Raw genomic sequence first — 16092 nt, 5'->3', positions numbered from 1 at the left:
CATACCTGAGCTATATTTAACCCATCTGCCTCTGATAGCCATTGCAACAACACTGCAGACACCTCCCTCTTACCATGAACTAGCTGTCCAAGCAAGTATCATCGATGCAAGTTGCACAAGCCCACTCTACATCTATACCTGCTAGCCCTGCTGTGATTTCTCTGCGTTTGATACCCAAAATAACTAGATTTAAAACAACCAGCATGCCTAAAGCTGTGAATACATCTCCAGTTATGCTCTAGACAGAAGACTACAACAGCAGGATTAACAAGAGATCCAGCAGATATTCCCCTTCAACAACAAGGCAATAAAGAAAAGATATTTGGGAATAAACACAAATTCCACAACTACAAACGCAAATTCCAAATACAAATCCCACAGCTACAGCCAAAATCCACACTATGGGCAATTATCCCAATTCACATTTTAGGGGTAGAAATAAAAAGGACATTAAAAGGAGGACAACATTCATACATTAAAAAACATCTGTCACACTGACTTGAACAGATTTTAAGTTTAATAAGTTAATGGAATCAAAATAGCTTAGAGAACAAAACCAGTGAAATATGGTACAAATAAAAACCAAACAGCCACACATACCAAAGCAGCATTCCTGTGCCCTCCTTACTGCAGAGCTTACAAAGCTTGGAAGCCGATCTCTAACCAGCAACTTTCACTGAAGTTAAGATCTCCTTCAAAAGCTTAAATGTACAGACAGGAACACCTAGTAATGCATCTGATGACCAAGTAATCCAGAAAAGCCAAAAAAAGCAGCAGACAAGGACAAGAGAGATGCATACTTCCAAAGCTACATTATCTTTAATCACAGGCTTAGGACTAGCCCTATGTTTTCCTTAGAGTCAACTACCACATAGAAGAAAAGCTCCTATCTTCTCTGAAACCAGGTATCAAAACTACAACTGGAATACTAAAACATGCCATATCTGCTGGTAATAAAGCAACCAGTGTTTGAGTATTATACAGATTTGCTTGTTTTGTTATGCTACAGGGCAGCAAAAGTAAAAATAACACGTTAAGACGAATGTGTTGACACCTGGAACCTCAAGGACAGTCAGCACCTAGGTAGTATTGTGCATCTACTACACAGCAGTCAACTTCTCACCACCAGAAATCAAACTTAGTACCTCTGTACCCCAAAACCATAGGCCTTTCTGGCACAGGAACCAGAAGACAGTCTCTATGAACACACACTCTCACTGCTATTCAAGCCGGCCAAGAGCTCACCAACACCGTGGTATACACCCACGGCACAAGATGAGTTTCCGATTTTGATGGATATAGAAACTTATGTTATATGCCTATAAGAAAACAGAGTTGCAGCTTAGCACCTGATAAGCCACTCTCACTTTTTCACCATCTTTATCTAAGTTTAAAGAGTGTCTAGTGCAAGTGAAACACACTTCCTCCTCAGCCTCTGCTCGTTCTCCAATTAAATAAGAGACAACTTAGTCATACAGAGTGTGCATGATGATTTTAAGACACCAGTATTAAATCAAATCCCACAACTTTTCACACCTATTAAAATGGAACTTTGTCATTAGAAGGGGAGATTTTGATAAGCACAATGCAATTACCAAGACACTGCCATTGTTACCAGGCTGCTCATGATGAAGCCCAGGCTCCCTGACATTCCATTTCTTTCCCTCAAAGGCTCTGTGCTACAGCAAATTTATGGGTTTTTAGCATGTAAGAGGAAAATTGGGTATGTTACCTTCAAAACCAGTCAATAAGGCTCTTTCACTCAGGCCCGGGGAAGGCGGGTGGCTGCTGGAAAGCAAGACAAGGCACTCCCTTCCCCCTCCCCTCAGGACCCAAAAACACTGTATTCAGAACACTCCCATCCCCTGCAGCAAGGGATTAGCCATTTATTAAAAAGGAATCAAAACACTGTAAAAGGCTTCCAGTTAAGATTTCAAGGGGGGGAAATAAATGCAGTGCTGGTGCAACTGGAGTTGCATTAGGAATTCCTCTGGGCACTGAAGAACAAGTAGCTCAAATGTAAGCAGGATGTCATTTGTCCAGACAATGCTGATCGGATGGCTCAAAAGGAGAGCAGATCTAAATTATTATTTTTTTATTCCGTCATTTTGCTGCCTCCACACTAAGCAGTAACAACATTAACAACTTACATGCATTTACAGGTTTAGACTTTTGGACTTCCAAAACAACTGCCTACCTTCATTGCCTTTTTTTTTTTTCCCCTCCTCTTCTCTAGGGGTGACAGACAATTATAATGGCCAATTATGTAAAACCTTTCATCCGAGAAAACACGAAGCACTACGCAAACACTCATTAAGACTCGGAACCTGAGTCTGCGCGGCACGTTAGCCAGTTTCAAAGCTAGCCTGGATATCTCTAGCTACCAAAACTGGATACCGAGAGCTATGGCATAGCCAAGATAGCATGCAGTGCAGCAGGGTTAACCACTTGAGTATTTACACAGCTTCACAGGCGGGTTTTACAGCCCACAACCAACCCGGAGCTGCTGTGGCAGTGCTTTACAGACCTATCCAACCCAGTTATTTAAAAGCAGAGCAGAAAGAGGTACGCTGCCCGTTGGGCACTGTACAAAGCACCTTGCAGGACAAGCATTAGACCCACCTGTCCAGCTGATACAAGGTATTCTGTCCCACCTGAAAGCCACAAGATTCAAGTCAATGACCTTTGTTTACTGGAGAAATCAAAAGCTACGCTTATTGTTTCGAGTCAGGCCTCAGAGGAAATAATTTTGAGAAGCAATCACTTCCACCGTAATGGTACTTTTAACCTTTCCTTAGGTCCTTACACCATCCCCACGCAAACACGTTATGAGAAGTATTTTCTGCAATAATTAATAGCGATTAAAGCCGCCTTTTTGCACCATTCCTTATGTCCACCGAGCTTCACAATCCTCCCCCCGAAAGGCTGACAGGCGCCCGGAGCACAGGGTGAGCCGTGCAGAAAAACGCCATCAGGAAGTGCAAATATTCAGAAGACCAAAATTTGGGGGAAAAATACATGCGGCTATTGCTTTGCTGGTGCATTTTTTTAAAACACAGGTACACCCCCCGCCCCGTGCTTGCCGGCGGGCCCCGCGGCGAGGCCGTGACCTTCCCGATGCCGGGGTAACACCCCCCTCGCGCCCCCGAGACCCCGCCCGGTGCGCTGCCCGCAGCCACGCGTGGGCCAGCCGCCCCGTGCCACCGGACTTCGGCTGCGGGCAGGGGACGGGACCGGGCACCCACGGAGCGGTCCGCGGCTGCGGGCTGCCGCTGTCACCGCCGCCGGGCCGGGAGACGAGAAGGCCACGGGAGCGCTGCCAGCGGAGACGGGGAGGGGGCACGACGGGGGAAGGGAACAGCGGCCCCGGACAGGCGGCCGCCCCCGACACGGCGGCGCCCAGGAACGGGAGAGGGGTGCCGGTGCGGAGGGGGAGCGCCAGGAACGAGATAAAAATAAAATAAACCAGAGAGGGGGAGGCGCCGCGCCGAGGGAGCGGGGAGGCCCGGTGCCCTCCGCGGGGCCCGGCGCCGCGCAGCCCCGTCCGGCGGGCGGCCAGCAGCCCCTCGGCGGCCCCCGCAGCCGCCATGGCCGGCCGGAGAGCGGGCGGTGCGTGCGGGGCCTGCTCACCGCCCACCTGCCCGCCCCGGCCCGCGGCCCCGCGCCCAGCCGAGCACGAACCGAGGGGCCGCCCCGCCCCAGCCCACGCCGCCAGAAGCCTACCCGAAGGGGGGCCGGCCGCGCTCCCGCGGGGAGGAGGGGGCGTCCCGGCGGCGGCAGCGCCGAGCTGCACGGAGCTGCCAGCCCAGGCTCGGCGCGGCGCGACCGTTTCCCCTCTGCGGCCAACGGCGGCGGGCGGGGCCGCACCGGCCGGGCCAATCCGTGCCCGGGGCGGGGCGGGGCGGGGCGGGTCCGGGCTCACCGGGGAGGGCCGCGGTGCCGCCGGCCGCCCCCGCGCGGTGCCAGGCACCGGCAGCCCCGCTGCGCCAGGAACCGCCGGGCGGGCACCGCCGAGCGCTGGGCCCGGGGGCCGGCTGGGGGCCTCTGGCGTCCCCTCAGGGCCCGCAGCTCCCCTCACGGCCCCGAGGACGCCCTCGCGGCCCTCCCCGGGCCCGCAGCTCTCCGCAGGGCCTCAGCGCGCTCCCCGGAGCGGCGCCGGGCCCGCGGGGTCCCCGCCCGCAGGTTCGAGGCCGGGGACGTTTTGAGGCAGACCCCGGGGCTGGGGACCGGCAGCGTCGAGGCCTCGCCGCGGTCCCAGCGCTGGCAGGCACGGGGGCCCCGCAGCCTTGCTCGGCCCGGTTCCCCGGGCACGGAGCTTCCCGCTGGTGTGCCGGCAGCTGTGGGAGGCTGAGCCACTGGGGTGCCAGCTCCCGGCCTGCGGCGTGGCACTGGCAGCTTATGTGTGGGTTTAATGTGGTGATAACAGGCTAAAAATCTATACGGTTCTCTGCAGCAGGCCAGAGGTACTCAATTTGATAGACCTTCTGGCTTTAAAAGCTACTTAATTCCTGACTGCAGGGCCAGGAGCTGCTGGGAGGTTACCAGGAGAGCACAGGGGTCCTCCAGGGCACTGGAACCCCACCAGCGCGGTGCCAGCCCTGCCAGCTAGCTTGCTTTGCCAGCGTTACCTCCCCAACCACCAAATACCCTGTGCTGTCACCTGTGCGGATGCCACCCTCGACAGAGGAAAACATGAGCTGCTGTTCCTGGTGTAGATGTATGCCAGGAGGCACAGCTGCACAGACCCTGGGCAGTGGTTTGTCACGCTAGTATCACCCCAGCCATCTTCTCTGTGCTGTCCTCACGAAGCCCTCAGCTGGCAGGTAGAAAGAGATTGGGCACCAGAGAAGTCCTCTGAAACCAAAGGTATGGAGAACAAGAGTGAAATGCAAAGGGAAGGCATTGGGAAAAGGCAAGTTAAGTGGTGGCACCAGACGGTAGCTTGAGCCTGAAGGGGTTCCTGCCAGGAGCTTCCCCCCTCCTCATAAGATGTCAGCAGTTTGTTTCTGTTCAAAGGGAAGTGGGGAGGGACGCACGTCCCAGTGGAGATGACCCAGGATGAAGGCAGGGCTAGCAAACCAAAACCGCCTGGTTTCTCTGACCTGCAGGAGGGCAGCAGTGAAGGTACTGCTTACTCTGTGTAATGCAATACTGTGAGAAGATCCTTGAGACCATTCTCAAGCTAAAAAGCAGTATAAGTGTGTCAGCACAGCTCTGTGCTGCAGCAGTCCTGATGAGGGGCAGAGCTAATTAGCCAAGACACAGGATCACATTAAAATGGCGTCTCAGATGGCTGGGACGAATCTGCTAAAGTCTCTGGAGTCCCTGTTGTCTACAGCTGCAATATACAAAGACAAAGCAAGGATGGGAGGGAAGACAGAGGTAAAATGAATTGCTGAAGGTCAAACATTAGATCAGTGACAGGACAGAAAACAGAACCTACAGTTCCTCATCCCTCCAGTACTTTCTCCTCTGGATTGTGACAAAACCCCAGAACAACAATGGGATTTAGCTGCTGCTGACGGTAACTTCATGTGTTCCAGAGGAGAATTTTGTGTTTTCATATAGGACCATGGCTATTTGTTTGTGCATGTGAAAAAAAAATTACTAGCAAGGTACCACAGTTCAGTAACATACACTCACACACGAGGTACCGCCAGATGACTTAAAGGGGAATTAAATATATGCCCTGTCATAATGGAAAAAGGTTCCACAACAGCACAGACCCAGTCTTTTTTCTGTAAGTTGATAAAGATGGCTAAATGCCATTTGCTGTTAAGTGACTTCTAATGATTAAATAACCTTTCTCCCCCTACCCCCCCAGGGCATTTAGTGATAATATAAGAAAGATTTTGCACATTGTTGAGCTTACATGGCCATCTGGCATTTTTGCATTTCAGTAGCCTTGAACATTAAAAAAACAATAGATAAAGAAAACCAGTCCTATCTTATCAGAGGCCTGGAGAAGTTTAACTCTGTCAAAGTACACAGGATTAACCAAGTCATTGCAGCTCTTGTATTGTTTCCATCTTGTGTGATGGTCATATTCCTCAAAACTTTAGGTTTGTACTCTCTAAACCAAACTATTTCTTACCGCCTTTGTATTTGTTTTAACCATGAAACACAACTCCAGCAGTTGCATCCATCTGCCATATGATCTGCTTCTGGGCAATGGAGACACAAAGGAGGTGCATGCTGAGAAAAAAATACATACATGCTTTATGCTAAAATAATAATAATTAAAAAAATACTGGAAGTCTTGTCTAAGTAAAGGAACAGGACATTCTTTTCAAATCAAAACACAATGGTCTTTGCCTAACTCAATTAAAGAGACCTACTTCATGCTGCTGAAACATTCATCTAATGCCACCACACAAAGTGGTTTCTTCACCTGCTTTTCTCAAGGGGGTAAAAGTACAATTAATCCAAAGACCCTGGAAACAAGAAGTTTGGTCTTAACTCAGCAGTGGCTTATAGTTGAATCCTGCATTTGTTCTGGGGTTAATTCCCGCAACTCTCTTCCCCATGGAAGAAAAGGTTTGAGTCTGTTCAGAAAGAAATGTGATTTGTGCCTTGAAGGATGAAACCAGCTGCAGGATGCTTTCACCTGTAGAGCTACAGCAGGTTTTTGACTAAAATGTCTAACAGTAAGGAACATTCAGTGTAAATGCACTGTATATAGCAGAGGATGTAAAGATATGCAGAGATAAAAACTACTCAGGCTTTGTTTCCAACTGTACTTTGCATTATAAGATTGCTAGTTTGCATTTTAGGCTAGCTCCAGGGAAACCTTATAAATGTGCTACAACATTTAGCTATTAGGTATCAGGCTGCCAGAGTGCAATGTAATACCCAGAGTCGGGTACCTCGTCTTTCTATTTATAGCTGGAAGAGTGCCAAGACACCTCCTGAGGGCCAGTGGCAACTCACACCTACCAAGCAGAGACCTGGTTGCAGGAAAAATCAAACAGAGGATGTATTAGACTTGCTTTGCATAGCCAGCGTGTGGGTGTTTCCATCAGCTTGGGATCCTGGGCCCACACATCTTGGGTTTAGCTCTTTGACAGAACAGAGCAAGGTTACCAATTTCTTTTGAAGACTGTGGGCTGCAGGGGTTGCATTTGGTGTCATTCATTGTATATGCTCATCTAGGTGGCAGAGCAAATACTCAGGAAAGGGAAGATGCTCTCCAAGCCCATCCTGGTGAGAGTACATATGTCTCTTGTCTCCTAGCTGCTTGGACCACAACCTGTCAGGCTACAGGCTGAGGCGTTAGGGGTTTGGTGGGTGGCTATCTCACACTTTTGTTAAAAGCATGCTACAGTGCAAAATGAAGCTCAAAGAACAGAGCAAGAAAACGCAGTAGAACACTTAATTGTGTTTTCTAGTTGTTGTAAGACAGGAATTTACCTTCTATTTTCTGCTCCTAGAATTTGTTCTGGTTTTTAAACTAGCGACCACCTCAGATGAAAAGCATAAGCAGAAGTGGGAACAACAGCCAGTGCACCATAATGGTTTTGCTGCACAACACTTAAGAGGTTATCAACCAAATTTGGCAGGACTACTCTGCGCCTTCTGCAGCATTGTACTGTGCTCCACATACAGTAGTTTGCCTACAGAGGCGTCTCTTTGACTCCATGCAAGTAGCAAGTATGCCTCGCTGTGGTCTACACCTTTGCAACAACATTTGCCTGAAATTTCACCAAATATATATTCAGAAATAGAAATTATCTCAGGGCTAAATTTGGGGATAGGTCTCCCTACACGCTCCATATTGCTCTTCAGTAAGGTGCATTTATGGAAGGGTTGGAAGAATTACCCTCACAAAGAACAATATTCTATGTGAACAAATGAAGAGTAGAAAGAGCAAGGTAGCAGATTTTCGCATAATGATCTCCTCGGTACAAAATGTATCTGATAATGACAGTTAGATTGTCAAGAAATAGATAGATTCAAATTGGTTCTCAAAGCTTCAATGGCTAAAATGTAGGCATATTATCATAAAATCATCAGGACTTATGAAGATGACAGGTTTAACCTTTCAGGCATGTGTAATATCTGTACAGGATAATGAGTTTTTATATTCTTATTGCTTGTTTATCTCCATGAAATGGTAATGTGTTTATTCCTCCTAACACATTAAAATCAGTAGCAATCAGGAATTTGGTTGAAAAACACCCCATTACCCACGGGGTAATCTTAAAGCAACATTGCAATACTTTAAAATCATGGCATTATTCAAATACATCAAGACCCCTGTGGTGACCTAGATATTGTTAGTGGAAGGTGTCACTGTGGTACGTTAAGGAAACCCATTCTGGCTTTAACGTAGCTAGCTCAGGTAACAACCAGCAAAGGTGCATGGCAGAGCCTGAGCCTGCCAAGGATCCAGGTTAGGTACTCAGATTACCAGTCTGCCTTGAAGGGCATACCACTTCGTTATCACTGATGTTATTTGAACAAGTGAGATTAAAGCCCTGGCTGTAGTGCAGCCATGTTTCCTTATTCAGTATCAACAGCCACATGAGGGGAAATTAGCAAACGCATCAGTCCAAATGCTCCAAGGAGCAAACAAGTCTTGTTTCAGTATGAAGGAATCCTTCAGATGCAGATATGCAGTAAGAAAAAATGATTTTTGGTTAAAAGGAAGACACATGTAAACTCATTTTTTCCCTAAAACTTGTGCTTTGGCATGGCCCTTGTCATTGGGCTATCTCCTCATATCGTAAGGTAGAACTGCTGAATACCCTCAAATTCCACTAATTTAGGGAAAAAAAGGGACTAACAAAAATCAGTGAACACCAAGGACTGTGCTGGATTGGACTCTGTGGGCAGAGCCTACAAGTATGAGCTCTGTTGTTTACTGGATCTTTTTTCATACCATTGGGGAACCTGGCACCAGCCAATAACCTCCATACTAATCTTTTATTATTCTGTATCAATGATTGTAGGATTAGTCCAGATGGTCAGCGTTTGTGAATCTTTGCTGTAACCCCTGGCAACATATGCAGGAAACTAGGGGGTGACATTTCTTCGAGTACTACCATCGGTGATGCGCAGAGCTGCTCTCCAACGATGCAGAACTGATCACTATAGTGGGGAACAGCTCTGTGCTCTGACCAAATGGTCTTTAATCCACTTACTGCTGTCTTCATCCACTGTAATCGCGTTTGTATAAAAATCTACTGACATTTTACTGTAATGCCATATGGAGGTCCTGCATTTTTAGGCTGTTGGTATGGTTGTCCTCTGCCGTTTACCATCACCCTTGCTGCTTAGCAATTTCCTGTTTGGTAATATTTATTTATTTATTTTTAAATCTTCCAAATGCCATTTTTGCAGTGCCACCAAGTGGCTGGTTTCTTCATTAACATTTTTGCATTTTAATTTTGCAGATTATAAATAATCACAGAACAAACTGTCTTGTAGATAAGAATCGCGATTAAAAACAACCCACGGCAGCAAACCGCTGGGTCGGTCCGATGGCAGTACAGGAAGAAATAAGAAGGGCTACAGCAGCAAAGGCCGCGCACAACCCCAGGCTCCTGAAGGCCTGCATAAACTCGGCTTCGTTACCTCAGGAGACGGCACAGCGCGGCCACTGAAGTACAGTCACAGGCCTGCCTGGCTGCCGGGAGGGCGGTGAGAGGCCCGCGGGCCCCTCACCCTGCCCCCGAGTCCCGGTGGGGCGTGAGGGCACCGCACAACACCGCGAGCCGCGGCCTGGACTACTCCCACAGCTGCCAGATAACGCCGCCGCCATCTTACAGCGGCGGGCCGCTAGGCCGCTAGCGGCAAGCCTCGCCCCCGCGCAGCCCTCCGCGCCCAGCGGGCCTCGCTCCCTCACCCCACCGGCCAATGAGTGGCAAGTGCGAGGGGGAAATGTTCAGCGCAGCCAATGAGAATCAAGCGTGGCAGTGACGGACGACCTATAAACAACCTGCTCGGGGATTTCGGCTCCGCCTATCAACTGTCAGCCGTGAACTGGCCAATGAGAGCCTGCGGGCGGGCCGGGGCTGGCCAATGAGCGTTGTCAGGTGAGATTTGAAAGTGAGCCGAGGCGGGCTGGGTGAAGGGAGTGCGGTGTTGGTACAGGTATGTCGGCGCTCGGGCGGTTTTGGGGGCCGGTGGGCGAGCGAGCAGGCCCTAGGGTGGAGGTTTCGACCAGGAGGCCTGCCAGCGGTGCTTCCCCTCTGAGCTGACCGAAAAGCGCGGCGGGAGAAGGGGTTGAGGGGAACAAACTGTGGCGACCCTTCGGAGCCGCGGCGGGAAGCAGGGGACCGGAACGTGGTGGTCCTGTCGTGACCCCCGGGGCCCCGTCTCGGAACCCTTGAGTCTAGACCTTATGCAGCCCTTAAACTTGCCGCTAAAAATAATGATGCTTTTGCTTTGTCTGCTCTACTTTGTCACTGTTCAGGCTAAAAATGCTAACTGTGCATCTAAATGTTATTCGTATCTGTATTTCTCATTTGAGTTTTGTGGTGTTGCTGTTCAAAAGTCGTTCTTTTCCCTCACTATTTGAATAAAAATTAGTCCTATAAATTTTCCACTTTATTTTGGTAGTTTACGCTAGCCAGTCACAAAGCTCGTCTTTTATATAAGCCCTTTTTCCTTTCCCTGCTACTAATCTTTAATTTATGCTAATTTAGATTCCAACTAGTCATCTAGATTGCTGTTTGAGCAAGGTACCACTCAGGAGCCATAACCTGGAAAGAAAAGGAGGTAGACATTTTTGTCCTAAAGAGATGTTTAGGACAGTGAACATGCCATACCTTTTTAATGAGCCCAAAGAGATCACAGGTCATCTCTTATATTGCTTTTGCAGACCTGGGATGCTAGGAGATAATACCTCTCTATATCTCTGCTCATATCTGCCACCTTCAAGTTTCAGATTAATTCTTCTACAGGACTAATTACTGAAATGCAGGCCACTTGCTCTTGAAGCTTATTTGTGGGAGAAGGCCTTAAGTGGACTTATACTACAAAACATAGGAAAAATATTATTCAAATTATAAGGTAGACCATAAAAATCCTTTAAACGTGTTAAATATTTATCAGTTGGAATGTCAGATGCAGGATGAAATGTAAGATATTCACAAATCAGGTGGCACTGGTGTGCACCAGCTCTTCTAGGATTATGTAGAAGAGATCTAGTCTCTGATTTGAGTGCTTTAAGCAGAGTTAATTTTTATTCCCGTTTGCTCATTTAACTTCCATTGACCATTTTACTTTCCAGTAGCACTGAACATATTGGAAAAAAAACCCAAAATGTTTTAGATTTGACTTGTACATTATCTCTAGTATGTATTCTAAGCACTTGCAGATGGTTGTGCAGGTACTGCTGGTGCTGTGCAAGTTACTATATGAATGCTGCCATGAACAAGGAGCTGCCACTGCCAGCAGTGGTGGCAACTGAATAGGCTTTGGCTGTATTTCTTCTTATGATAGCTCAGGTTCTCCCCTTGCTTGCTTTTCCTCTAAGTATGTACACTTTATTTCTGTATTCTTTCTGTTTATTTTGGTACTCTCTTCTGACATTTGGGTTTTTCAGGCCGGCTGCTGATGGTGTTTTTGGCTTTTGGTAGCAAGTGGAGGGGAAGGGGTTTGGCTTGAAGAAATCCTGTGCACGTATAGTCAAGGCTGATCTTTTCAGTCCCGTTCACTGATGATTCCTTTAGTTTGATCAAAGCTTGCTGTCTTGAAGTTAAGAACCTTAGTAAGTGACCAGTTTACTGATAAATGAGTAACTGGTGGCTGTTCAGTTTAGCTCTTCACCCTCCTTACTGTAAAGCTGTTTTCTGTAAGTAACAGAAGGTAAGATTTCTAAAAGACCTTGTTTGAGGTGACAGACAAAGACCAACTGCAAGAAATGGTCCTGACCTCTCCAGGAAGAGAGCATGAAACCCCTTGACAAGACAGGCTTCAGCGGGATGCAGGGGATGGAGTTTTTTACGTTGCTGTTAGCATAGCACAGCGTGTGCAGACCAGCTGATGTCTGTGTTAAGTCTCCCTCAGGTTAAAAAAGTAAGGAGAGATCCTGCCTGAAATAAACACTATTGTATTGCAGTTGCATCCTGGAAACTCAGTTGAGAAATGGTGCCAAGTACTCTGATGCATGACAAAAATGCCTTGCCATCAGATAGGGTATAATCTAAATGCTCAGTGGCAGTGTTGCTTCCAAGTATTGTCCTACAACCTTGTCATTTACTATTTGTCTCCTTAACACGAAAAACATGTGTTGAAAACAGATTGGCAGGCCAATCCCTGGCAGCGACAGTGTCCCCTACTAATTCTGTGTCAGACTTGTTGACCGTTAACAAAACAAACTAGCCCCTTGAATGTGTAAAATAAAGAGAAATAATGAAGAGTCATTACTGAAATTGTCATTTGCATTTTCTCTGGTACATACACAGAAACGAAGAACCTAGGGCTTTGTAACATGCAAACTGTTAATGAAAAGGGCAAAACACAACATGATAGCGTTCTGCCTAATCATTATAATTTTTGTCTAGGGTTACCAAGATGGCTGCTACCTCCCAGTTTGCCAGCCGATACAAAAAGGATTTGAGCACAGAAACGCTCAGAACTAAAGTTGCACGCAGAAGATCACTGCTTCAAAAAGAGAACAGACACAAGTTGTTTGAGAAGGGCAGACAGCTTGGATTGGCAGATAGCAATGTTCAGCTTTCAAAAAAGGGGATTTCTATACTAAAGGAGACCAATGAAACGGGCTCTCAGGAGAACAGCAGTGTAAAACAGAGTAAGTAAAGACTTGTTATAAAGCTTTTTAAAAATTGTTTAAAATGTCTTTAAGTAGATAGAGTAACATTATCACAAGAACCTAATTATGGTCAACGCTTTAATTTGAAGAAAAAGTTTAAAAGATTTAGAACCCCATGACTACCAGTTCTTCTAACTGTTAAGAAAATCAAGAAAATAGTCTTAATACAGCTTTATCCTTGTCACTGCTCCAGTGGTATGTATAAGACTTCGCTCTGATTTGTCTGCAGCAGCTAAGGAAGAAGGCGTTTTGCTATTAATACTCAATGGGAAGTCTCTTAATGATTGCTTTGTTTGAGAAGTGAAGAAGCCTGATCTAAAGTCTCATCTAACATATAACTGGTGTCTGTCATGTGCTTAAAATATGCTTAGAAATGGGTAATTTTATGTTAAAACTGGGTATATATCATTATAAAGAGGTAAATGCATAGTATAATTTTTTTAAAAAAATTGTTAGGTTTTGATGACTTACCTTTCCTCCCAGAAAATAGGATCTGCATATATACTGAAATGTGCTTCCCTGGCTCTCCTGGATGCTTATGGTCTAAGAAATTAGTTAATATTTTAACATGTTAATGGATTTCTTTAGAAATACTTCCACCTTAGTATTTTGATAGCAGAAGATTATTGGAGGGAGGAGTGCAATCCCTATGTAATCATGGCAAGTAAGAAACATAGGAAGCTTGTATCTTAATAAATTTTAACTTTATGTATACTTTTTTCAGATAGACATGTAATTCAAGTATAGCATCATCTTATGGTTTTATTCTCTCACAAACTTCTGCCTCATTTATTCTCAGCCTGCGGCAGACTTCAATATCTACAGCTGACCTAAACTTCAGCTTTCAATAACATTACAAGAGTTTGAATAGAGAAACTGGTACAAATAAGCTAAATAAGTAGTTTAAGTATTAACTTCAATACTTTAACCTTGCAGGAACAGCCTGTACACTGTAAAATGGGTATGAATTTACAGTATTCCTTGGGTGCAGATTTGGGGAGATATATTGTAAGCTGAAACTTACCATTGAATACTTTTCTGAGTGGGAAGGGTTAAAGCAATTAAGAGAATTTAAATTTTTATTAATCTAATATGTATTAGCAATCACATGTATTTGCATTGTAAGACTTATTGAAACTTGCAGGCACAGATTCCAGTCTTCTGCTTTTTGACTTAGTATGTTTATGTTTCTCTTCTAGCTTGGAAAAGGTTTTTGAAATTTTCTGTCTTGCATATTGTTGGCTCAATATCTTCAAGATGTTCTTAACAAGTCTGTCTTCCATCTTTACTTCAGGCCAATCTACAAATGGAGCCACCAGGAGGATTAATGAACGCAAGGAAATGCTCCAGCGCTATAAAGAAGAAAAGGAACTTCGAAAACTGAGAGAGCAGAGAGAGAAAGCAAAAAAGGGAGTGTTTAAAGTTGGGTTATACAGACCAACTGCGCCTGGATTTCTTTCATTTGTACCTGAAGATCCAGTGATAGTGAAGCCAAGAGAGAAGGTAATCAGGGTAATATTAAATATCTAAATGAGGTGTAAGTGTTGGAAGAAGGGTTCACCGGAGTCAAGATGACGCTCAATATGAGTTATGCATCTTGTTCAACTTTATTAGTTTCTAACACTACTTATATAGAACCGATAACATGCATATTCATAAAGCAGAAATATAATTGGTTAGTAGTCTCTAAACATGCGCGGTTCTCACACCCCTAATTATCATGACTAAAATAAGCATTCTACCCATGTAGCTAATTGTGTTGCTGTGCTTCAGCCTTGTGGTTTGTTACTCCCTACTTTCCCATACCGGTCCCTATCTTTCTTGGCCCTGCACCTGCTTTCCCAGCAGCTGTACCTTGTTACAGCCACGGCCTGTTGGCACAACATAATTACTTGGTCTCTGGATTCAAGGATAGCTCAAGGCTACCTTTCTTGTTAACTTCAGTACAATTCTGATTACGGGCCTATTCTAATACCAGGCCTGGATTGTGCAGATCTTCAGAGATTCTAAGGCCATGCTTCTGCAGCCATTCTTCTACATATAAGTAGTGTAGTACATTAAAATTTCTATTTGTATACAAAATTGTGTATGTTATACCAAATAAACAGTTGATTTTATAATTACTTTATAAATATTTATTTTATAAGATTGAACAATAAAGGGAGTAATTTGGCTCACTTTTTTAAAAACAAAGATGGAAATAGTACTAGTGATATGTTGCTTTTTATATTTATGACTGTGTTCTCAGCTCAAAACCTGGGATGATTCATCCACAAATGCAATGGTGAACTTATTTTAGAACGGGTAATTTGTTCCTGCTTATTTCACTGGACTTTGGAAAGTTTTCCAAATTACACCCTTGACCCATTTTGCACGAGCATGTTGCTTTTCACACTTAGGCTTTTTGCCTACTCGAACAGTGACAGCAGGGGAAAGACTATGTTGATTCTTGTTTCCTTGTGGACATTTCCAGGCAGCTCCTGCTTTCTCTGGGAGGATTACTCGATCAAAGGCCAAGAACCAGGAAGAAAAAACTGTGATACCAACTGCATCGAAGCACTCTACGGTTTGTTTTTTATATAAACTTCAGTGAATAAATTTAAAGGATCCAATTATCCTTCAGACCATAACTCAGGGTTGTGTGCTTACAAGTTAAGTGCTGTCTTTTCCTTGTTAAGAAAGACAAACCAGGTCAGAAAAGGTTTCAGCAAGCTGATAGACTGTATTGTGCTGAAGTGAACTACAGAGTTTGATTAGGTCAGTACAGAGAGGCATGCACAGATCTTCCAGATGAGTTTTTCAATACGAAATACTGTAGTCAGCAAGGACTGCAAATATTTCTAGAGGTAGTAGTGAGACTGAAGTTACATACTTTAGTATCCCTTACATGCAGAAGGGCTGTCATGAATGCAGGTTTTAAAGAGGCAGTTCATTCTTCACTCAAAAATCACTTCAGTGTTGGCATATTTTTACTGTGAATCTTGGCAGCTTACTCTGCTATTATTTGTATAGAAAAGTAGATTTTGTTGAGAAATTTCACCAGCAGTAATCTACAGAAGAAGCTGTATTTTGAATCTAGCACTCTTGCCTTACAAAACCTGATGCATTTGAAGGATTCCCAGTCACAACTTCACAAAGGGACAACTGAGATAAAACTGTTTTTTGGGTGGGTTTTTTTCTGAAAACTGATTTTTTTTTTAAATGCCTAATATGTACCAAGATGTGGCAGTAATTGGCACCTGGTTTCATAGTAAACTGAAACTTCCTTAAATATTTTTCTTCATTCTTTTTACTGATAAATTCTTAACTAA

General features: G+C 45.2%; 2 protein-coding genes across 5 annotated transcripts in view; one reads left to right on the top strand and one right to left on the bottom strand.

Annotated features, from left to right (window-relative positions):
* The window catches only part of FBXO34 (F-box protein 34), a 40317-nt gene extending 36463 nt beyond the window's left edge, over positions 1-3854 (bottom strand). For all 3 annotated transcript variants that reach the window (XM_056346510.1, XM_056346509.1, XM_056346511.1), the window contains exon 1: positions 3724-3854. The gene's annotated coding sequence lies outside the window, so the exon portion shown is untranslated. The remainder of the gene's footprint in view (positions 1-3723) is intronic.
* A 6184-nt stretch (positions 3855-10038) lies between these two features.
* Positions 10039-16092, top strand: part of DLGAP5 (DLG associated protein 5) — a 24092-nt gene continuing 18038 nt past the window's right edge. For both annotated transcript variants that reach the window (XM_056346743.1, XM_056346742.1), the window contains exons 1-4: positions 10039-10095; positions 12513-12760; positions 14076-14284; positions 15255-15347. In XM_056346743.1, coding sequence (XP_056202718.1) covers positions 12523-12760; positions 14076-14284; positions 15255-15347 — 540 coding nt within the window. In that variant the 5' untranslated portion in view covers positions 10039-10095; positions 12513-12522. The remainder of the gene's footprint in view (positions 10096-12512; positions 12761-14075; positions 14285-15254; positions 15348-16092) is intronic.

The sequence above is a fragment of the Falco biarmicus genome, chromosome 7 (assembly GCF_023638135.1).
Source record: "Falco biarmicus isolate bFalBia1 chromosome 7, bFalBia1.pri, whole genome shotgun sequence".
Classification (NCBI taxonomy): domain Eukaryota; kingdom Metazoa; phylum Chordata; class Aves; order Falconiformes; family Falconidae; genus Falco; species Falco biarmicus.
Note: the sequence above shows the minus strand (reverse complement) of the source record. Positions and strands in the feature narration are given on the sequence as shown.